Source organism: Ictidomys tridecemlineatus, chromosome 6, assembly GCF_052094955.1.
Source record: "Ictidomys tridecemlineatus isolate mIctTri1 chromosome 6, mIctTri1.hap1, whole genome shotgun sequence".
Classification (NCBI taxonomy): Eukaryota; Metazoa; Chordata; class Mammalia; order Rodentia; family Sciuridae; genus Ictidomys; species Ictidomys tridecemlineatus.
This window is the reverse complement of record NC_135482.1, coordinates 46,151,844-46,175,990: the sequence shown is the minus strand read 5'-3', so window position 1 is coordinate 46,175,990 and position 24,147 is coordinate 46,151,844. Positions and strand designations below refer to the sequence as shown.

Sequence of the window (24,147 nt, the reverse complement as noted above, 5' to 3'; positions counted from 1 at the left end):
AAGGACAGTTTCCCAAAGACAGAGAACAGAATGTCCTATGGAAAGATAGTTCCCCTGGGACTACAAAAATTGCCAATTTCAGTGAGAAACTACGTGAGTCAAAATATTTTCCTTACTTATCACTGTTCTTTGAATAGTTTGTTTATCACTGTTCTGTGAATAGTTCGTTTTCAAAAACAAAAACCCGCAATGACAGGGGCCTTCTAAAACTATTCTAATGCTAAAAAATGCATTAGAATAAATTGCCACCAAATTTTTATCCTGGATCATATATTCACATATATTATGAATGTATATTATGAGGTTCTGCTGCCTCTGCCAGGGCAGACCCATCCCACTCTAGTCTCTGTGGATGGCCCCAGGTAGACAAGCAAGGGAGGTGTTTTCCCACTCACTTTACCTGGAATTCTGCCCCTCTCACCTGCGTGTCTGGTAAAATGCTGAAACTGTTCAAGCACCAACTTCCCTGATGAGCCTTTGCCAACTTTACCAAGCACTCTGGAGGCCAGATGGGGGAGCACAGCCCTATTGCAATGTCTCTCCCATTATGGGGACTGTGTATTAAGGGCACATGATCTAATTTCTCAAGGGAAAGATCCATGTCCTGTTCCTTGTATACCCCCACAAAAGTTCTGGTAGGCAGGAGGAGCTCAATAAACAAATATTTGTTGAATGAATACATAAATAAATTTCTAAAAGATCTAGGTTAATGAACCAAATCTGTTGGTTCCTAAGATATAATTTTGGGTTGGGTGTGGTGGCACATGCCTGTAATCTCAGAGGCTTGGGAGGCTGAGACAGGAGGATTGGGAGTTCAAAGCCAGCCTCAGCAACAGCAAGGCACTAAGCAACTCAGTGAGACCCTGTCTCTAAATAAAAAAAAAAACAAAAACAAAAACCAAAATAGGGCTGGGGATGTGGCTCAGTGGCCGAATGCTCCTGAGTTCAATCCTTTAAAAAAAAAAAAAAGATATAATTTGGGGTCATCAGTTTCTTCATTGGTAAAATCTGAAAGGTGGGAGGATGGGCAGGGGAAAAATAAAATCTGTTTGCTCTCACCTGTCAAATGGGAATGTAAATAACTTAATCATAGAGGGTTGTCTTTTTTTTTTTTTTTTTGGTGGTACTGGGGATTGAATCCAGGAGTGCTCTACTATTGAGCTACCTTCCCAGCCCTTTTGATTTTTTATTTTGAGACAGGGTCTTGCTAAGTGTCCCAGGCTGGTCTTGAACTGGTGATCCTCCTGTCTCAGCCTCTTGGGTTGCTGAGATTACAGGCATGCCTTGGCCACCTTTCTTAAAAGGAACCTCTACTGTAATATAAAGTAAATTGTAAAACTACCAGAAAATTCCCAATCAAGAAAATAAGCCTGTCATTTTTCTATCAGGCATGTATCCCCTAGGATGTTTGTGCCTCCTCTAGGGCGAAGAAAAAAAACGAGGTGAAGTGGACAAGTCCTTCACGTCCCCCTTACCTCCTCAGTTTCCCCTCCCTGTCTCATTCTCCTTTCCCCCTTGTTCCTCAAGTTCATGGTGTTCCCTCACCTTCAGGCCTTTGAAGATGATATTTATTGCCTTGCCTCCTCTTCTTCACACGGCTGACTTCTCTTTTCTCTTCAGGTCTTCCATGTTTTTAGTTCTCTGCCATTCACCCCCACGGTGCTAACTGCATCTGTATTTATCTGATAAATCTGGTTCATTAACCCAGATCTGTTTGCCTCAATTCCGCTGGGGCAGGGGCTATGCCTAATTTCTTTACCTTCATATTCCTGTGCTAGCACATGCCAAAGACTATGTTAGGCATTCAAATAAATGTTAAAAAGAAAAGAAAAGAAAGAAATGAATCTACAGAGAAACAAGAATTTCATAAATTATTCTTTGGGATATACCACTTAACTTTGTGGCTCTCAGTTTCGACTTTCAGCCAACACGCAACATTAACCATGATCTTGGGAGGAAAGAATTACCATAGCCAATCTACTTTCCTCAGCCCTTGCTTATCTCTAGGGACATCTACAGTCGTGGCAATGACCCTGAACAAAATTCTGAGCACTAAACTCATGAAATGTATACTAATTAGTATTTTTTTTTTTTTGTACCTCAAGACAGTGGGTCAGGATGTACCAAGCCAAAAAATCTGTTCAAAGTAAGCATGATGCATCATTTCATGTGCACCTGGTATCCAGTTAGGAGTCTGCACTCTGGCTGGTCAACTCCCAAGACTCAAGTGGGCTTCCCTAGGTGAGGCATTTTTCATGTGTCTCTGCAGTTTATAGAAATATGTATCCCCAAGAAAAATGTGGGACAGATCCTTACAGAGGGAGAACAAGAAGCCTACACTGCCCCCTCTAGTTTCTGACATTGTGCATTCTCTCAAAACATCTTTAGCCTCTTGTTCTTGCACTGTATCCTTTGCTGTGCTCAGTCTTGCGTATAACTTTATGTCGAGTTGTCCTTCCAGCAAATCACTAGTGGTGGTTGTGAAACGCCTGAAACATCCCCCTTGAGCTACTCCCTCTCCAAGGATACCACTCCCTGTTCTCCTCCTACTTCATTGCCAATTTCATTTCCATCTTTTCTTTATCTCCAATCTAGTTAGATTATTTTATAGTTGCATGGGTTTCAATGCCATCTATATGTTGATGGTTCCCAAGTTCATTTCTACCCCCTTACTCCACTTATATACCCAACTGCCTACTAAACATCCCAACTGGATATCAACTCAAGAATTCAAAATTTTAAGAAAATCATCCAAATCAGAGCTCTTGATTTTACCCCAACTGTGTCCTTTTCCAGTTTTCTCCACCTTGGTTAACAACACTTCATAGACTGAGCTTCTAAAACATAAAACCTAAGGAACATCTTTGACTTTTTTTTTTAATGTGGTTCTGGGGATTGAACCCAGGGCCTCACGTGTGCGAGGCAAGCACTTCTACAACTGAGCCACATCCCCAGCCATCTTTGATTTTTCTGTTTTCCTCACACCCATCTCCTCCTGAATCTAATCTATGATCCAATAATGGTTGGTTCTATTTCCAGAACAAATCCCTAATCTCTCTGTTTCTCTCCATTTCTAATACAACATTTTAATCCAAATCACCATCATCAATATTTGCCTGGACTTCCATAACTGGATTATTCTCCCTGCTTCTATACTTGTCCATTTTTAATGAATTCTCTGTTTAGCAGTCAAAAAAATTTTTTTAAAACCTATGGCAGATGACATCATTCTCTGCCTAAAACACTTTGATGATTTCCCATTATTTTCAAAATTCAAACTTTCATGTTAAAGTTGGATTTTAAGGCTCTCTATGACTTGTCCCCTGAATATTTCTTCAACTTCCTCAGACAACACTCTCCTGGGCAGGCTCACTATGCTGCCCTCACATCTTTCTGTAGAATACAGCCAACCTACTGCACTTCAAGCCTCTGTACCTCATGCAATCTGAATTAGGCTGTAAGGACTAGCTCTCTCTCACCCTTCAGATCTCAGCTCAAATCTATCATCTTTTCAGTATCATGGTCTTTCCATACAACATTCTCTCAAAACAATAACTGCTATGTTTGAGGCACTGAGAATACAGTAGTTCCCCCTTATCTGTGAGGTGGTAATTTATTATAGTACTCTTACACATCACTACAATTGTGCTTTGGGGTTGTAATTAAGTAACGTAAGAGTTAAACACAAGCACAGCAATACCATGACACTTGATTTGATAATGGAGATGGCTACTAAGTGATAACAGGACATGCAGTACATACTATGGAGATGACAAACAAAGGGATGAGGTACACCCCATACTGGCCAAAGTGGGACAGCATGAGATTTCATCATACTGCTCAGAGTGGTGAGAACACTTAAAGTCACTATGAGACTTATGAGTAGTTTACTTCTAGAATTTTCCATTTTGGTATCTTCAGACCACAGATGAAGCTGAAACCATGGATACGAAGGGACTACTACATAGCAATAAACAAGATAAACTCCCTGTCTTCACAGAAGTTATATTGTAGGGGGACTGTTACTCTCCATTAAATTATTTATGTGCTTCATGGCAATTAAAAATCTGTACTCATTCTGTTTTGTCAGTTGCCCCTATTAGCATGTGTAAGAAATGTCAGTGCAGAGGCAGTTCAGTGCTACAGCCCTAGCCTAATATACAGCCTGGCATAGAGAATGCTGTTTACTTCCCAGGTAGGATCATTTGACCAAAGAGCTCTATTTTAAATGTTTGAAAGTCTCTGCAACTAACATAGTGCTGTATGCTGGAACTGTATAGCATGGACTCTGAAAACACATTTTTACATTTAGAAGAATATTCTTAAAAGGCTAGAATGTTCCCTTCCCAACTCATCTTTGTTTCTTCACATGTAGAAAAGCACTTTCCCATAACAAAAGATAAACCAACTACGTGTATGCCTATGTTATCTCTATCACAGGAAAGTATTCACCAGAGTCTCCAAGAGTAATAGAAAAAAAAAATTTCCCCAATGGAGTAACCAGTATCTGCAATCTAACTCTATGTACATTTGGTACTATTAGTAAGGTGAAAATAAATCTTATTTAAAAATAATGAGAAAACGCCTGTGGAATTTCATGTTAAGATGATCCGGTGTTCCTAAATGTCTCTAGATGTCTTCATTGTATAGGAGTACATACCCCGCCATGAGAGGATTTGTAAATATTGACTCTCTCTTCTCTTAACACACATTTGGTTAATGTTTGGGGGGCTGAGGGCAAAGGAGGCAGGTAGAACCACCTTAGGCCTGTCAGTGAATAATTCAGTTCTTCCTTCAGCCCCTGAAGGACACTAATTTCTGAGGCCTCCATCTGTGTTTCAGTGACTCATCTTGGAGTGAGACATAACTGTGGTATTCCAACTCTACCTAAGTTAACATACTACTTACCATAAAAATGAGTTTTAGTAAAACAGGTTACAGTGCAAGAAAACAATTTCATTTCCTGAGAGAATGAAGTCCTTATATACACGTAATTATAAATAGAAGCATATGGGGCCAGGGCTGTGGCTCAGTGGTAGAGGGCTTGCCTAGAAGGCATGAGGTGCTGGGTTCCATCCTCAGAACCACATAAAAATAAACAAATAAAATAAAGGTACTGTGTCCATCTACAACTAAAAAAAAATTTAAAAAATAGGAGTATGATAAAGGGGTATATATATTCCTAAAACAAAGTACATAAAACATGTCCTTTATACTTACACACTTTATAATAACACATAACTTATCTTTAAACTCCTATGTTTCCTTTAATCAGCATGGAAAACTCTTCCAGTTTGTCCCTTAGAGTGCCTATTCCATATCACAAGCACATTAGGACCCAATACAAAGCAGGACAAAGCTGATCACTGGCTTCCAGACAGAGCTGTGGGAGAATGCTCAGGAAGAGGAGTACCAGAAGATTCTGACAGCTCCAGGGAATAGAAAAAGACTTCTGCTCCAAAAATGTGGTATTAAACTAAATTTCTCCTGTTTGTAGTCATAAACATACCTGTGCATTTTTTAGGAAAGGAGTCTCAGTTACTTGTTTGGATACTTATCCGTTCATTTGACCTTAGTTGTAATCTTTCAATTTGGTTCTGTTTTCATAGAGAATTTCCTATCAGGAAAGTTTACAAACTGGATAAGCAACTAATGGAAAGCTCTTTATTTAAACCAACAGAAGGATGATTTAGTTAGCTTCTTCTGAATTCTGGGATAGGGTGAGGGCTTTGGCAATGCCTTGGCCTCCCCACATGGAGGCTGCCATATTCACCTCTGGATAGGTACTGAGGAAGCAGCTTTTCAAAGTTGATTGCTTTTTTGCTTTTTTGGGGATGCAATGAAGATTAAGCCCTCCAGTTGAGACTGATAAAGGTATTTGTACTTTTAAAACATCTGACAAGAAATAGTCCTCAGAAAACAGAGATGAGGACAGGAACAGTGGCAAATACCTGAGATCCCAGTGACTTGGGAGGCTGAGGCAGGAGGATCACAAGTTAGAGGTCAGGCTGGGCAACTTAGTTATTCCCTCAGTAATTTAATGAGACCCTGTCTCAAAATACAAAGTTCAATCCCCAGTATCAAAAGGAAAAAAAAAAGATAGAAAGAAAGAAAAGAAAAAGAAAGAAGGAAAGCAGAGATGAGAAAAACCTTTTTTAATGTGCAACTTGTGTTTTATTTTAACATAAACTCAAATTAGGCCTTATTAGCCTCTTAGCAAACTGCTGTTATATTTATTTGCTAGGGAGGAAGAAAGAATGTCAATTACTTTAAATCACTAGATATAAAAATTTGATTAGATTTAATTTCTTTCCCCAAATACATGTTGGCATTTGAGATAACTTCAGAAACATTTCACTTTAAAGATTCTTTCCAACTTTCTTTGTCATCTCAGAGAAGAGGACACTCTAAATAAGCAAATTGAAAGGAGGAAAACAGCGCTAATGGCAGATGCGGTTGTCACCAATGTTATTGACACACATGTTTGTGGATTAAGAACAGGAATAAGCACCTTTTGGATGTTGGCTACATTAACTTGAAGTGGGTCTTTATCAGCTGTTTGTGATTTTAGATTGATAGTTCTTAACCCTAAAGACAATGCCTCTTTTTTTGTAACTTCCACTTTACCACTGCTAGGATATGATTCATAGAAAGCACAATACATTTATTTATACTCTATTTAGAAGATCAATATAACATTCAAACTATGTATAGAGCAATTTACATAAAATATAGCATCAGAATGTAAAAACCTGGGGATAACTCCACCATAGACATAATGAGAAAGTCAGATGTTTATATCTCCATCAAGAGTCACAATAAAGGCATAGATCACAAATGAAGAGTGGTTTAGCTCTGAACAATGGCATCAGTATTTTCAGAACATAAAATATCTCAAAATCAAGTTAAGAGCAAACAAAATGTAATTTTCCCTCAGGTTATATACAGTTGTATTTCTGGAAAGTTCAATATATATACATATAAACTGTTTCATGTTTGTGCACAGAACAGCTTGGTTTTAGGTCTTTCACCTAAATTCCCCCTAGGGGGCAGTATGCCCTTAATGAGATGCTCCATTCTTAGCTCAATATCTTAAACTCAACATGGCAGTCAGGTTGGGGGAGTGACACACCTGTGCAAATAGCAAGCTTTCTCCTTTTGCTTCATAATCAAAGAGCTTTTGCACATAGAACAGGGCGGGAGGGGAAATCCTAATTCTACATCAAAAGAGGAAATTCAAACTACTTTTAATTTATTGAGAAAGGACCACAAAATTCTATGGGAGAGTATCAGCTCAAAAAGAACATTTAATACAGACCCTTTCTCAGGGGTGAGGGGGTACAGATGCAGGAGCAGAAGACAAGTCAAGGGAGACAAGAACAGAGGAAAAAGGCAGCTGGAGAAACTTTACAGAAAGGGGCTTAAGGTTCAGTCTTTGTCGCAAGATGGGTTGTGGTTCCAATCCAATCTCTGTGACCTACTAACAATAGATAATTTATTTAATCTCAGTTCTTTACATATATATTAGGGTGATAATAATGGTATTTCATACTATTGTCAGGATGATTGTAACATGTAAAGCATAAGGGAAAAAGTAAAATTCACTTAATGCTGGCTGTCACCATTATTTCATAAAAGCTTCAAAGATTACTTGGCTTTAGAGTATTGCCGTTTAGAGAGATTTAAAATTTGGAATAAAAATCTGTTAGATGTTTCAGGGGCTTTATATTTCATATCAAAAAGGAAAGGTTTGCTAACCTTATATAACTTCACAACACAAACAGGTATATTATGACTGAGATTCCTAGATTTTAATGGTTTTCTTAATATCTGCATTACATTAAGCATTTTCTACAGGATCTCAAGAAATTGGTATTAGGACCATATCTGGGAAATGAGCAGAGTATGACAGAAAACCAAGAATTGTACCTAAATTTTATATATAGCGTGACTTTTTGAGGGTAAACCACTAGGTAAAATCTACCCAGTTAAGGGCCAGAGACTATGAAAGATCCATGTATGTGAACACAGTAAATGCCTTTTAGGGGCAAGAATCTAAGTCAATTCTAGGGAGATTTCTGAACAGCTGAGACAGTATGAAGACCCATAGAAGAGAAATTCAATAATTGGCTGTTGAATGAATTTGAAAGGGAACATTCTTGGAGAAAGAAGCTTAAAGAATACATTCTCCCTTAAACTATAAACCTAACAGCAAAAAGTAATCTTTCAAATCACTAATAACAAAATTAGATATTACAACTAGAATGCTAGTTTTATTGAGCATATAACTAGTATAAGTTTTAAAAATTTTATATCTCTCCTGAATTTCCTGAGAGATTACAAATCAATACAATCTTTTTAGAGGATTTGGTATATGCATCAAATTCCTAAAAGTGCTTTAAAACTCAATATTTTCCTTTTAGAACTATTGCAACAATGAAAATATTAACAGCAGGTGTCACGTAACACTTGCTATGTCCTCAACATTGCTCTAAAGGCTCAGGGTCACACAGCTCAAAGTTAAGTAGAACTTGGGCACGGTGATTCCAAAGCCAATGCTCAGACAACTTCTGCTGTTTTATATAGGAGGATGTTCACCACAGCATTGCTCAACACAGGAAACGTTTAGAAACAAACAAAATGTAATGTAACCATCTCCATTGGTAGCAGGTTGTTTCTCTGAAGCTTGGAAGACTGGCAGACCTAAGTGTGAATCTTCCCCCTAAATCTTATTAACTGTGTCAGGTTCAGCAAATTAATTAATTTCTCCAGGCCTCATTTGACAAGTCTGAAAATGAGGATAATGCCTGATTTGAGTTGTTGAGATTGAAATGATCTATTAAACATCTAATGCACGGAAAGCACAAGATAACAAAGATTGTTATCACTTACCCCTTTCCCTTATTCTTCCTTAATCAGATAAAATGAAGATTAGACCCAGCAGGAGGCAAGACAAGATTCTTATAAAAGAGATGGGAGGAAATCTCATTTCACATGTAGTGCAGCAGCTTTCTCATGGCAATCTATTGAAAGTCAACCCTCAAAACAAGTTTAAGAGAGAGGAGGGGAAAAAAAAAAACAACCAAAAACCAAAAACAAAACAAAACAAAAAAAACCAACCAAACAAACAAAAAAAACTAAGCAGAGTTTTGAGTGTGTGTAGAGAGCCAGTCTGAGAAATTCATCATAATTACATTTGTATTTGAAAGGGGAGGCTACCTGATGGCAGGGAACAGACCACTTTCTTTGCTTCCCACCACTTTTGTTCAGCAAATATTCAACCCATTAAATAATCAGATATAGACTACTGATTATATTCCAGGCATTCTGCTAGACAGAAGAGTTGATAATAAAAGGTGGGTGCTCCTGTGGCTGAATGAAGGAAGGAATGAACGAACTGATGAACAATGTACCTTTTCTGATTTTTCTCAACTCAGTCATCAGTCTCTTTCTTGAGCTGCTTCTCTTGCTTCACTTAAGATTTTATTTATAATGTCACTAGGTAGAGGGAATTCCCCCAAAATGTTAAAAAATATGGCCCATCTACTCCGACTAAATCTAGGCAAAAAGACTAAGTGTGCTCAACTTGTGTATGTGTTTCAAAATTTCCAAAATGAAAGGTGGAAAAAAAAATCACCAATTAGAATAGAAGACAATTATCATGTATCATGTAACCATATATCGATGGTTTTCTATCATCATTGTTTATAAGAGATAATCAGAAATCACACTGATGCCCTTAATGGGTAAATGACTAAAAAAATTCACACCATTAAAAAGATAAGATACTACAGAACAACTATTTCACATTTACAGACCTTGTCAATTCCTGGAAATACATTAATGAAATCATGGGAAATGGGGGAAAAGGCAGAATATGATCCATAGTTATAGCAATAAAAGTATGTGTAATAGGTTTTACAAACACAAAAAATGTACTTGGCCAGGTAAGACTATTACTTTCTCTTCTGGGTATGGTTGTCCATTTTAATAATAAAAACAAATGACACATATAGTAAATCCCATTTGCTCACAAACTTATACTACACCAGAAGATAGAATGAAAAAACACAACAAAGGAACATCATCTCAACTGCCACGTTAATATGCCAACACTTTAGCAACTGACTCATCGATCACTTGGAACCTAATAGCAGATTTGGGATTTTTCTTAATCCGAATAATTATTCTGAGCAACATATATAAACATTTGACTGCTAGTGTCGATTTTATTCTTACATGATAACCCCTCCAGCCTTTAACCACACGAGTGCCTACAAGGTAAACAAAAAATAAGCCTGTTGGCTTTCCACCATTCCTGTGGTTTAATTTCTTGATGGATAGATCAGAATGGCTGGTTCACATTTGGAAAGGGTTCCTAACGGTCTTTCACAAGCACTTTGTGTTTGAAAATTTAAAAACTTACTAATTCATTTAATACTTAAAAAATGATGACACCCTCATCATTTAGTGTTTTAAATGATGACTGAACAATAACCCAAACTAGTTGTGCTCTATATTTCCTTTATTAACATAATTAGCAATCTTAGATCTTTTTAAATTGTTTTACTCTAGCCTGAGGGGGAAATGGTTTCAAAAGGTTAAATACATATGCTGATTCAAGATATGATTTCTCACACATCCAGCCTCTATAATTTTGGATTATAGAGCAATATAGTGTAATTTTGGCACCAACTCTTTGGCAATGCTGTTTAAAAATGTAGGTACTAGTACACACAACCAAGGATTTTCATTCTGCATTGCATGTTAATACTTTTTCTTTAATATGAGAACCATGACTTCAATTTTTGGGAAAAATAATTACTTAAGAATATGGTAATTAAGGGCTGGGGCTGGGGCTCAGCAGTAGAATGCTTGCCTAGCATATGTGAGGCCCTGGGTTCGATCCTCAGCACCACATACAAATAAATAAAATAAAGATATGTGTCCACCTAATATATATACACATTCCCAACTGACTCAAAAATTCAGAGCTAAAATCCAGATAGGATTTGAACACACCTTACAGAGTTGGGATCTCTATAAGCCTTAAAAAACTTTTAACTAAAGAATTTTAAGTTTTCTGGTAATCTCTTTGGGGGCATCAATGTAACAAAAGATTAGAAAATAACATCTCATAAAATTACTTGTCTTGTCCAGAAGTTAGTTCAGGCTATAAAATCCACACCATCTGGGTGAGTTTCAACAAAAAAATTAATCTTTTTCTATGAATTCGAATTTGCTGTTTACAAAAAAATGAAACTACATATACTTTCTAAATGAAAACGTGAAAACAAATGAAAATGCTAGGAAGAGTTCAGTCACTGCTAACAGTTATTATCTAGCAACTGTCTTCCTCAAATGGATACATTTTAAATACAGCCTATAGTCAAAGAACCACCTTTTTTTTTTTTTTTGGCAGAACTTTAAGCCATAGGGCTAATTATACATAACATAGAAATCTCATCAATAAACTGCACTAATTTAATTTAAGAGATTTGAAGAAATAGTACTAACAGTCCAAATCATATTTAAAGAACCCAACAAAAAGGAAAACTGGGATGAATAAACGGACTCCTATGGCGGACGTTTTATCCTGAAAAGGAACTAAGACCCATATATAAATAAGACCCATATCCTAGATATTCTAAATAAACAACATCTGAATGATTCAAAACGACGTAGCACCAAAAATGCAAAGGACTCAATGACACTAAATTACAATGAAGAAGCTCAGTAACATTCAGTTCTTCCCACTATCGACAAAACAAATAAAAAAAACCCCGAAACCAGAAACCCACCAACTTGCAAGGCACTGGTTTACCTGTTGGGAGCCCATCGGAGTAACTTCGTAGAGAGGGGACAGGAAGGGGAGGCATATTTAATGAATAAAAGGGAGGGCTGAGGGTTTGGGAAAGTGTGCAGGAGACGAGTCATACCTTTCACAGATTTCCCAATACTATGTAAGTAAGTGATAGAACTGTAGTTTTGGGCAACGCTCTTCAAAAACGCTTCCATCCTTTCCTGGTGGTGGTAGCTGAAATCCAGCGCAGCTACCAAAGGCAGCAGAAGCCCTAGCCACAGGCAGGCGAAGTCCATGTTCTAGAGATGAATAAGAATAAAGCTGAGAACAGATGAAGAGCCCCGGCTCAGCCTCCTACTCTCAGGGGGCTCCTGACACGCTCCCTGCTTCCTAGGGAGGTAAAAGTTGGAAGCAACACCCTCGGGCTTAGCAGTGCAACCGGTGACCAGGAGCACAGACAGCCCCCCGCTGCCTTCCACCCAATCGCCCGCCCCTCCCGCTCCTCCTCCGGGCGTCTCCACCTCCCGCCGCCGTCCAGCAGCTGCAGCAGCTGCGCTCAGCCCCGCGCACCGTGTCTCACCAGGGCTCAGGCGCACGTCTCCAACCTCCCGCGGTGGCCCGGCGGGGCCCGAAGTTATAGCGCGGTCAGGGGGCGGTCGCACCCGGGACCCGCCCCCGGACGTCCCGCCGGCCCACTTGGGCTCCGCGCAGGTCTCTCCTGGGCGGGGCCTGGGCGCCTTCGCACCTCGGAGAGCCGGTTCCCGAACCTCTTGGGCTTTTAAGGTGCGGCGAGTAGCGCAGGTGGGCGTCGGAGGGCAGCTGGAAACCCAGCCCCGGCTCGCGGACTTGCCCTTTCCCGCGCCAGGGCTGGAAGTCTGCCCGGTCCTCGGCCGTGGCTGCGCCCCAGGGCAGGTCCCAGGGCGCTCCATCCAGTGTAGACGGCTGTGGCGAGTTTGCCTGCGGTTAGCGGCGCTCGGCCCACCTAGAATCGGGACCGCGGCCGGAAATCGCGCCAGGCTCTCCAGCCCGGTTCTGCAAGTGCCTGGACTGTAAAAAGGAAGAACTAGTTTTGTATGTGTGCAGGAGTTTGAAGTGCCATCAAGTGTGGAATACAGAAGTTTCCGACAAATTTATTTGGATGGGGTCTGACCAAATTAGAGTTAAGTTTAAAACGCGCATTGAAAAATATAGAGCCACTGTCACAAATCCGACTCCCCTGTATTCCTTAGGCTGTTTTCAGTTCTCTCTTTCTAAAAACTCTGCTTTCTAGAAGGATGGGGGGTGGTCTTTTTGCACTAAGGAAAATAAAGACCACTGGAACCTGAGAGGTGGTTTGTGGCAGGGGCCACAGACTTCACAATCTATCTGATGGATCTTAGGAGCCCTGTCAGGGTATTATGGACATGTGGAAGGGTCAGGGGAATGCAGAAAGTTTGAAAGCCACTGATTTGAGATAACGTTCCTCTCTAAGAGGTTAAAATAAAGATCCTAGGGTCCCACCTCAATTGGATGAGCAGAATGTCTCTTGGGGAGGCTTAAGAAACGATGATTTAAGACATCTTGAGTGAGTCCAATGTGCTTTCCAGAGTTGAGAACTGCCAGAGTGATTGTCTGGCCCTTTGTTGCAGATAAAGAGGCTGATCCTGGAACTGAGCTCTAGGGATCCCTGAGCTCCTCTGGTACTCTGCTGAGGCAACACCAGTAGTTTTAAGAACTAAAACCATGGAGTCTCAGGCTGATACAGGTCCTTGCTCTGACACCTCAGTGGCATTGTCAACTCACTGTGTCTTGGTTTCCTGGTCTGTAAAATGGAAATTGTAATTACCTAAATAAGGTTGGCAGGCCCATTGTAAAAATAGAGGTGTTTATTAAATAAATAATCCAATTTAGTTCATAAATCTTTAAAGGTAATTTTCTTTTTTTTAAAGTAATTTTCTAATTGTTGGAAAGTCTTTATATGACACTGTTTTTGAGTGGACTTTTTGGGATATGCAGTACTTACTATGCTTATGACTTTCACCAGATGATTTGAAGAAGTTCGATTTTCATTGTTCATTGACTAAGAGCCCTGAGAGGGGGAATAGGTCTTGAAGAGATTAGTTATTTAGGCAAAGTTACTATAAAGAATGGGAAAGGGAAGTGGCTGGGAACAAAGGGTTGCTGATGGACTTTAGAAATGATACGTTTGTAATAGAAGCAAGTGGAACCTCTGTGACTTGCTGTGACTAGCAACTGGGAGAAATGATGGCTTCACTGGGGTAGAGAGTGCCAGAATTGTTGTTCCAGAAAAACAAAGGGGTGAATTAGAGTTGAAATTGCTGCCCTTGGGTTGCACATAATAGGTAGAAAGGGAAGCAAATTCAGAGACAAAGAATGGAATAAGGAAAACAGAAGATTGAGGTCTGAAGATTTAGGACCTTGTGACCCAAACTGGGGTCCAGGGATATTGACAATACTTTGTTGAAAATGCAAAAATTCTCTTTTTTCCCTTTCAAGCCTGCATCTTCAAAAGATTTTTCAGAAGATGCATCCATACAGTTAAGATGCTCTTATGTAGATATTATGGGGAAAGGAAATAGAAAAAAAAAAAAAAGGCTCAATGTCAGAGTGTGGAAGACATAGGAAAATAGAGAGGCCAATAGAGTGAAACATAAGTTTAAGATTTCAGAGGTGTTCTTTCTAAATATTACACCATTAAAGGTAAAACCATAACAAAAGGCTAATAATCTGACAACATAAAAATGTATGCTTTCTGCACAGGAAAACACAGCATGAAAGTTACAAGAAAATAAATTGAAGGACAGAATTAATAGCTCTTAAAAATCAAGAATGGGCAAAGGACATTAATAGTTCATAAGTGCCATAGTATAAATAGCCAATAAACATAGTAAAAGTTATCAACCTTGATAGCAATTAAAGAATTGCAAATTGAAAGGGCAAGTAATATTTTGTTTTATTACTAAGAATGATTAAAAAGATTGATAATACCTAGATTTATAGGATCAGGGTGTTATGGATTAGATGTGGTATCCCCCAAAAGCTCATGTGTGAGACAATGCAAGAAGACTTGGAGGAGAAATGATTGGGTCATAGCTTTAACTTAATCAGTGAATTCATCTCTGATGGGATTAACTGAAGTGGTAGAGTGTGGCTAGAGGAGATGGAAAGTGAGGTGTGGCTTTTGGGTATATAAATTTTCTGGTGAGTAGAGTCTCTCTGCTTCTTGATCACGGTGATATGAGCTGCTTCCCTCTGCCACACATGCTACCATGATGTTCAGCCTCACCTTGAGCCATGAGAAATGGAGCCAGCCTTCTATGGACTAAGACCTCTGAAACATGGAGCCCTCAAATAAACTCTTCCTCCTCTGTAGTGCTGGCCAGATCCTTGAGTCACAGTATCGAAAAAGCTGACTAAAACAGGAGAAATGACATTTATGTTCTTTCAGTGGTACTGTAAATTGATACAGTCTTTCTGGTGGGCAATCTGGGAATAGACATAAAAATTTTAAATGTCCTATTCTTTAGTAAGAATAGGTTATAGAAATCATTGAAAGATATGCTGGGTTTATGTTCTTTATGTCAGGAACTTCAAGTGTTGCTGTTTTAAATTGCAACAAAATAGATAAAAACCTAAAAGTCAAACAGTTGCAGATTGGTTAGATCATTGGTTCTCAGCTGGGGAAATATTGTCCACGGTGAGACATCTGGAGATACTTTCCATTGTCAGGACTTGGGAGAAGGTGCTGCTGGTATCTAGCACAGATACAGAGGACAGAGAGGCTACTAAACACCCTACAAAGTATAACATTGCTTCCCACAACAAAGAATTATCCAGCCCAAAATGTCAGTCGTCAATGTTGACACATCCTGAGTTAGATAAAAAAAATATTGTAGCCATATAATACGTTGTTTTTCAGCTATAATAATGATGATGTAGAATTGAAAGGAAAATGAGAAAGTGAGAGACGGGCGAGTGAGAAATGAAGGACAGAGACAGGCAGAGATCCACACAAAGACTTATTTGGAGAGAGGCACCTGAGATATTCGGGTGTTCAGCTTTTGTTTGGTAAGGGTTTGAATTGTAGTTGTGGTGCTATGGGATAGGTTCGTGGGTGCTTGTGGCAGACATAGGTGGGTGGGGAATAGCATGGGATTGGTTTCGGATTATGGTACCATGGGGTAGGTCACTAAGGGGTGGGGAGAGTTTGGAGAAAGTACAGGAAAGTAAAAACTTATAAGATGGCTGCTCGAATGTTAAATCAATACCCTATAAGAATGGTATTAATCAACTTGGTAAGATAAATCATTTGGTAAAAAAACAGATAATAAAAGTAAAATGAGTAGGGCTGGGGTTGTGGCTCAGTGGTAGAGCACACATCTAGCATGTGTGAGGTCCTGGTTTTGATCCTCAGCACTATATAAAAATAAACAAATAAAGTAAAGGTATATAAAAAGAAAGTAAAATGAATAGCAGGATCCCATTTAGGTACAGCAGATAAAAAAAATTATTCCCAGCATAAAGTTTCAAAAGTTATAAAAATGCTGAGTGTCAATCTTTGGTTTGCAATTAAGAAATATTTATGTATTTTCTGTATAGTTTTTCCAATAAATATGTTACTTTTTAATAAAAAAATGAAAGAAAAAGCAATGAAGGCATTTTAATCTAAAAGCAAAGCAGAGCAAAAGCCACAGAACCATCGGAGATGCAAGTTATGAATGAAGACAGAATCTAAAACATTTGGAAGTGAGCCCATTTCTTTTTAATGGAAAAATGGGATATTAGGTCATTGAAAAGTAAGGTGTTGCATTGTTCATTTCTGCTTAAAGACTCTGAAGTTCCCTGAGATAGCAACAGAGGGAAATTCTACAGCCAGAGGCTAAAAATTATCTCTACAGACTTTAACAAGAATGGAAAAAACAACATTACTAGGCTTTGTAACTTTCAAACTCTGTTTTATTTCCTTCAAAAGTGTCACAAGAAGTATGAAAGAGATGAAAGGAAATTTAAAAATCTAAAAATTTTACTTACTTGGAAACAAAGTCATTTCCAAAATCACATTTAGGGATTAAGTGATCCCCTAATGTTGCACATTTCTTTCTGATTTTTTTCACTATTAATGGATATAGTGTGTTCATTAATGTTCTTAGAGCTAAATTTTTGAGTACATTTTTATCTTCTTAGGAGCAATTCTTTTTTTATTATTATTTTTTAAGTTGTAGATAGACACAATATCTTTATTTATTTATTTTTATGTGGTGCTGAGGATCAAACCCAACGCCTCATTTGTGCAAGGCAAGCACTCTACCACTAAGTTATAGCCCAGCCCATTAGGAGCAATTCTTTTTTTTTTTTCAATATTTAGTTTTTAGTTATAGGTGGATACAATATCTTTATTTTATTTATATGTGGTGCTGGGGATTGAACCAGTGCCTCATGCATGATAGGTGAGCATTCTACCTCTGAGCCACAGCCCTAACCCAAGCAATTCTTACATATAAAATCACTTGTAAAAGAGCATGTACATTTTTTTAATGTATATTCTTTAGTTGTAGATAGACACAATACCTTTATTTATTTATTTTTGTGTGGTGCTGAGGATAGAATCCAGTACCTCACATGTCTAGCCAAGTACTCCACCACTGAGCAACAACCCCAGCCACAAGATGTACATTTTAAAGACTTAAAATAACTGGCCAAATCATACTCCTGTATAATATTCAGATTTTTAACAAACCCTGAGTAAACCCAGGTTAAGTTTTTATTTTATTTATAATGAAGAAACTAGAATAAGAAACTGGTTCAAAGAAAGATATGAAAAAGTATAAGGAAAAAGAGAATACCATAATTATTCTAAACCATTGTTAAACTAGATGTAAACCTGGTTAATGTCCTATAGGACAATAAACCATAGCCTTTGGTGCTATCTTATTTGCAGAGCAGAAAAAATTTTCAACTATGCAAGACAAAAATTATTTATATTCTATTGAACAAGAATATTATCAATTTTATACAAGTTAATGTCTACATTTATACTGGTAAAATATGTAAATCAATAATAACTAGCAAGTCAAAGTTTTATTTATTTTATTTATTTTCAATTGGCCCTTGGGTGTACTTGTTAGGGGGTGTCCTAACATGAAAACAAAAACTTTGCAATTATGTTTTGGTTTGCCAAGGTCTGGATCATTTTTTCTTATTGAAGTTTATCTACTTTATAGTCCTTACAGTGATATCTGAACGTGCCTGTTTGATTCCTCACCATTCCTATTATCTCTTTTTTAAAATTTGCCAATTTCATAGATGATAGATAGAATCTCATCATTTTAAGATGAATTATCTCAAATGTCTATTGACAATTTGTTACTCTTCTTTAAAAAATAGTCTATAGCTTTTGCTCATTTTTCTAGCAGTGTATAGTTTCTTCCTTCTTATGTTATAGTTTTTAAATATATTGTGTAAATTTCATTCTTACTTAATTTTGTATTTATTAGTCTATAGTTCCTTCTAGTTCTTTGACATTATGTTTCACATTTACTCCCCCACATCCTCTGTTTCATTGTTTAAGTTAACTTTTTTCCCAGTAATTATTAACTTTATTTTTATACCCTAACATTGAACTGTTTGGAGAAAATTCCAGACACACAAGGAGATATTTTAAATCTTCATTTTTTTCTAATTCTTATTTCTTATAACAATATATACATATGATGAAATTTGCTCAAAAATTAACTTTTTAAGTGTAATTTTAGGTTTGCAGAAAAATTGAGTGAAAAGTCCAGAGTTCCCATATACCCCTTTACAAACCCCATCCTCACACACTGGTTCCACTATTTTTAACATCTTGAATTAGTGTGGTACACTTGTTATATTGATACATTATTATTGTATTAGGGTTCTATAGAGGAACAGAACCAATAGGATTATATATATATATAAATCACATATATATATGCATGTGTATATATATATATATATATATTTATATATTTATTATAAAAAAGGTATTATTAGCTTGGCTAACACAACCAGAAGTTGGATAGCCCCGCAATGGCTTTCTGCAGGTTGGGGAGTTGGAGGAACCAGTAACTGTGCAGTACAAGATGCCGAAGCCTCAGAACTAGAGGAATCAATGCTGTTACCCCAGTGCGTGGCCAAAGGCTTCTGGAAATTCCCTGGAGAATCACTGGTAGAGTCCACTTTTGAAGAGTGAAGGAGCTGGAATCTGATGTCCTCAAGGGATCATAGCAGCCAAGAACCCTTTCAAATTATGGCATTTGCTGGTAAATGGATGGAACTGGAGACTATCATGCTAAGTGAAATAAGCCAATCCCAAAAAACCAAAGGCCAAATGTTCTCTCTGAGAGCAGATGTGACTCAGTGGGGAGTGGGAAGTGGATATTCATGTGACTGGACAGGGAGAAATGGGGAAAAGGGAGGGGAGTGGGAATGGAAAAGACAGTAGAATGAATTAGACATAACTTTCCTATATTCATATGTGAATACATGACCAGTGTAATTCCACATCATGCATAACCACAAGAATGGGAAGTTGTATTCCATGTATGTATGATATGTCAAAATACATTGTACTGTGATGTATAATTAAAAAGAACAAAAAATTAGCTAAGGATATGTGTGTGTATGTGTGTATGTGTGTGCGTGTGTGTACTTTCTCCATAGTAAATATCTACATGTAAGCATGAGAACTGTAATTTACCCACTAACATGACTTTGATGTCACAAAACAAAATATTCCATTCCTAAAATTGTCTTTGCATGCTTTATTCTGAATTATGTAAAATAAAGCTACAATCTGCCCCCCTCCCAAAAAAGAACCCTTTCAAGAAGAATTGAGCCTTCATCTGCTGTTGCTTCCTTGTTCTTTCAACTTTTATTCTACCTAAGCCTCCAGCTTATTGGATGGTGCTGCCCACACTTAGGGGACGGACTCCACTTCAATTGACTATCTCACTTGACATTTATTCCTGGACACACCCAGAAGCCATTTAATTTTAGGCATCTCTTAATTCAATCAAGTTGCCAAATCAGATTAACCATTATAATTATTTACTAAATCCATAGTTTATGGTTAACTTTTTGTTATATAAGCTATTGGCTTTGGTTAATATATAATGACATGTATCCTCCATTACAATATCATACAGAATAATTTCACTGCCCTAAAAATCCTCTGTGTTCTACCTGCTCATCTTTCACTCCCTTCCCAACATTTATTTACTTATTTAATTAAATGGGGGGGGTGTCTTACTATGTTGCCCAGACTAGCCATGAACTCCTAAACTTAAGCACTCCTCCTGCCTCAGATTCCCAAGTGACTAGAACTATAGGTGCATGCCACTGCACCTGGCTACGTTTCTATTCTTAATCCATTTAGAATTTATTTTCATGTTGTGTGTAAGGTATATATGATTTGTGTGATGACATGCTTCTGTTGGGACCCAGGATTCCAAACCCTTGACCCTTATCCACTAAAGGTTGTCCTGAGAACATGTTCCAGAGCACCAGGCAAGGCAACACAGCTTCCTTATTACTGGTGGGACTTCAATCTCCAAACCCTCAAGTGGACCATTGCCCAAATGAGCAGTGCTGGGGGCGTTGGCATTCTGAGGTTCTTCTTACATATATAAGAGGTTTCAAGGCACTAAGATTGACACTTTTAGTAGTTTACAATGAAATAAGAGGAGACCACTTTAATACTATGTTGAAATTGGATTGTAAATTGTTCTTAGAAAAGTCTGCTCTATATTCTGAAAGCATACCCTTCTTAATATTGTTTTAAGATTATTGTGGCTTAAAATACATAAATGTACTATCTTAACAGTATAAGAATGTTAACTGTATGCGCATTGTTTGAAATAGACCTCCAGAACTTTTTCACCTCTTGCAAAACTGAAACTGTATACCCATCTTTCTCTTTTTCTCTTCCCCCATCCCGTACCTAGCCGACATCAGTCAGCTTTCTGTTTCTAAGAGTTTAACTACTTAGATACTTGATATAAGTGGGATCATGAAGTTTTTGTCTTTTGGGGATAAATATTTTGTTTAGTATGATGTCCTAAAGACTCGTCCATATTGTAGCATGTGACAGGAGTTCCTTCTTTTTAAATCTGGATATTATTCCATTGTATGCATATACCACATTTTCTTTATCCTTTTATCCACCAATGGACATTTAGGTTGTTTCTACCTCTTGACAATTGTGATTCATGTTTCAATGAACATATATATCTGAATACCTTTTTAATATCCTTTTTTCAACTCTTTGGGACATACAGCTAAAGTGAGATTGTTGGGTCATATGATAATTTTATTCTTAATTATTTGAAGACATTACATGCTGTTTTCTATAATAGCTGTACCATTTTACATTTCTACCAACAGCACATACAGTTTCCAAATTCTCCAGATCCTCACAAACGTGTTATTTTCTGTTTGTTTGTTTGTTTTTGTTTTTTAATACTGGCCATCCTAATGGCTGAGAGATGTTATCTCAATATGGTTTTGATTTGCATTTTCCCAGTAGCTAGTTATGTTGAATATCATTTCATATGTTTGCTGGCTATTTGTATATCTTCCTTAAATAAATGTCTAGTCAAGTCCTTTGCCCATATTTTAATCAGGTTATTTATTTCTATTTTTTTGTCGGTGTTGAATTGTAGAAGTTCTTTATATATTCTGGATATTGACCCCCTGTCAGATATATGGTTTGCAAATCTTTTCTCTGGTACCATATGTCCCTTTTCACTCTGATGATTGTTCCTTTGCTGCACAGAAGTTCTTAAATTTAATGTATCCCATTCACCTATGTTTGCTTTTGCTGATTATTCTTTTGGTGTCCTATACAAGAAATCCTTGCAAATCCAGTGCTATGAAGCTTTCCCCTATTTTTTCCCCTTAACTTTCCAGTTTCAGGTCTTAGATTTAGGCCTTCAATCCATTTTTAGTAAATTTTTTTAATATGGCATAATAGGGGTTTAACTTCATTTTTTTTTTTTGTGTGTGTGTGTGTGTGGATATCCATTTTCCCCAACATCAGTTGTGAAAGGACTTTCCTTTTCCAACTGTATAGCCTTGCCACAGATTATTTGACCATATACACAAGGGTTTCTTTCTGAGTTCTCTATTCTGTTCCATTGATCTCTATGTCTGTGTTTATGCCAGTCTCATGCTGTTTTGATTATTATAGGTTTGTAGTATGTTTTGAAGTCAGGAAGTCTCCAGCTTTGTTTTTCTTTAGCAAGATTGTTTTACCTATTTGGATTTAAGATAATTTTTTATTTCTAAGAAAAATACCATTGGGATTTTGATAGTGATTACATTGAATTGATTGCTTTGGCTAATATAGTATGAGAGAGACTTTTAATGACTAGTATAGTAGTTGTGAGGCCCACATTTAATAAAATGGTAGTAAAAACCCTATGGCTGTTTCCCATTTCAAGAATTCAGAAGGTGAGGAGGAAATTTTGCTTGATTATTATATTCAATGTCTGGGACAAATTGGCCTAGAATTAACTGGTTAGGTTACTGCTCTCATAATCTAATCATCTCACCTCTGAACATTCCTGCATTAGCACAGGAGCTGTTGGGGCACACCTCATATCCCAACCATAATACTGCATGTCCTTACTGAGTATGTCAAGAATGCAAGGCCCTGACTACCATTCATCAGGGTTATATTTGCATGATCAGCCTTGAGATGAGATAACATGGTTAGTACAAAGAACAATCCAGTTTCTGCTTATGATAAAGGCAGTGAATTCCCAAGCTCAGTGCTTCTCAGCTACTATACAAACCTGCCACATTGCAATATCCACGTGGGCACATCCACGTTGCCCCTGCAGGTCTTGGGGACCAAGGGAAGTCAAAGAAAACATGAAGTTCATGCTTCTTATCATGGAATGATTAGTAAAGTCCTCTGTCTCTGTCCCAGGAAACTCATATCTTCTGCCAGCATCTGTGACACAGAAATTTACTAGCTTGCAAGTAGGGTGAAATCTCATGCCATGACAAAGAAGTAGCCTGCTTATTTGTCAGTGTTCTACTAGATTCCAAAGCCCTGCAAGAAAAGGAACTTAACTGTCTTCTTCTCTCTTGTGTGTTGAGAACACAGCAGAGTGCCTGATGTACACTGGGTGCTTAATAAGTACTTGTTGAATGAATGTCAGGTAAAAAGTGATTTGCAGATGTATCTTATAGAACCTTTTTAATAACCTTAGAAAGTAAAGATTACTACTTCCCTTCTACAGATGAAAAAAGTGAAGCTCAGAGAGCTTCAATAACTTGCCCATGATCACTCAGTGAGAAAATGGTAGTCAGGATGGAAACCCAGTCTTGTCAAATTTTAAAGCCTATTGTTCAGGAATAATTCATAAGACAAGAAAACTTTTTAAAGTTGTATTTTCCTTTTTTAAAAAACAGACAAGTTCCTTGAAGTTTCAGATGCAGATCACTATGCCTGTAATTTTGCTCAACAATTCTATCACCAACTGCTTCCACATATCTGAGAGCAGCTGGGTATTGATCTTAAGCCTGTCTCACCTGGTACCACCTTCATTACTTTATCTACTTCTTCCAAACTAGTTCTCCCAAGTCAGATCTATACTCCCACAAAAATTAGGTTTTTTTTTAGTTCTTCATAAAGATGAAAGAAGAAATTAATTTCATAATGCTAAATAATGGAAAGATTGCTGGTTTTTTTTAGCCAGGGATATGGAAATTGTTAGTGAAAAGCTACAAGTTTTTCATTAAGGTCCAAGATTCTATCCTTTCTCTAGACTATTCCAGAGTGATAGCTAAGCAGTGGAACCCAGAAATTTAAAGAACATGGTTCAACTTAAGCACTCTTTGTTTAAAACAAGAACTCTGTAGTCTACTTTGTACATCTTTTAAAAAATTGTCCTTTTTTAAAACATTAATAGTCCTTGTTTCTTAGAATTGTATGTCTTTTTCATAAGCCTTTCTCTAGAAACTACGACTGTGTTTTCTGTTTGTTTTGCAAATTGTCCATCAAAATCCAAACAGAATAGTTCTTTTATTTTGGGTCTACAACTACAACTATGTTAACATTCCATTGGGAGATTAAAAAAGTATTCATGGACACATTTGTGCTCTTTTTTTAAAAAAAATTATATTTATTTATTTTTTGTTGTAATTGGACACAATACCTTTATTTCACTTATTTATTTTTATGTGGTGCTGAGGATTGAACCCAGGGTCTTGCATGTGCGAGGTGAGTGCTTTACCGCTGAGCCACAACCCCAGCCCTCACATTCGTGCTCTTGATGAACTAAATCCTAGAATTTTTTTAAACATCTAATTTA

The 24,147-nt window shown here is 37.5% G+C and overlaps 1 protein-coding gene and 1 long non-coding RNA gene across 7 annotated transcripts in view; one reads left to right on the top strand and one right to left on the bottom strand.

Moving 5' to 3' along the window:
- Positions 1-5,528, top strand: part of LOC120888276 (uncharacterized) — a 54,450-nt gene extending 48,922 nt beyond the window's left edge. For both annotated transcript variants that reach the window (XR_013440481.1, XR_013440480.1), the window contains exon 5: positions 4-5,528. This is a non-coding gene — a long non-coding RNA (uncharacterized LOC120888276). The remainder of the gene's footprint in view (positions 1-3) is intronic.
- Cpm (carboxypeptidase M) overlaps positions 1-12,467 on the bottom strand; it is a 96,059-nt gene extending 83,592 nt beyond the window's left edge. Inside the window, exons 1-2 of one of the 5 annotated variants that reach the window (XM_078053175.1) lie at positions 12,384-12,467; positions 11,940-12,102 (exon numbers count right to left, since the gene is read on the bottom strand). In XM_078053175.1, coding sequence (XP_077909301.1) covers positions 11,940-12,099 — 160 coding nt within the window. In that variant the 5' untranslated portion in view covers positions 12,100-12,102; positions 12,384-12,467. Of the gene's footprint in view, positions 1-11,939; positions 12,103-12,373 lie in introns of those variants that run through there. The other 4 variants (XM_078053177.1, XM_005328728.5, XM_078053174.1 and 1 more) reach the window with 4 other exon arrangements.
- Positions 12,468-24,147: the final 11,680 nt, after the last annotated feature.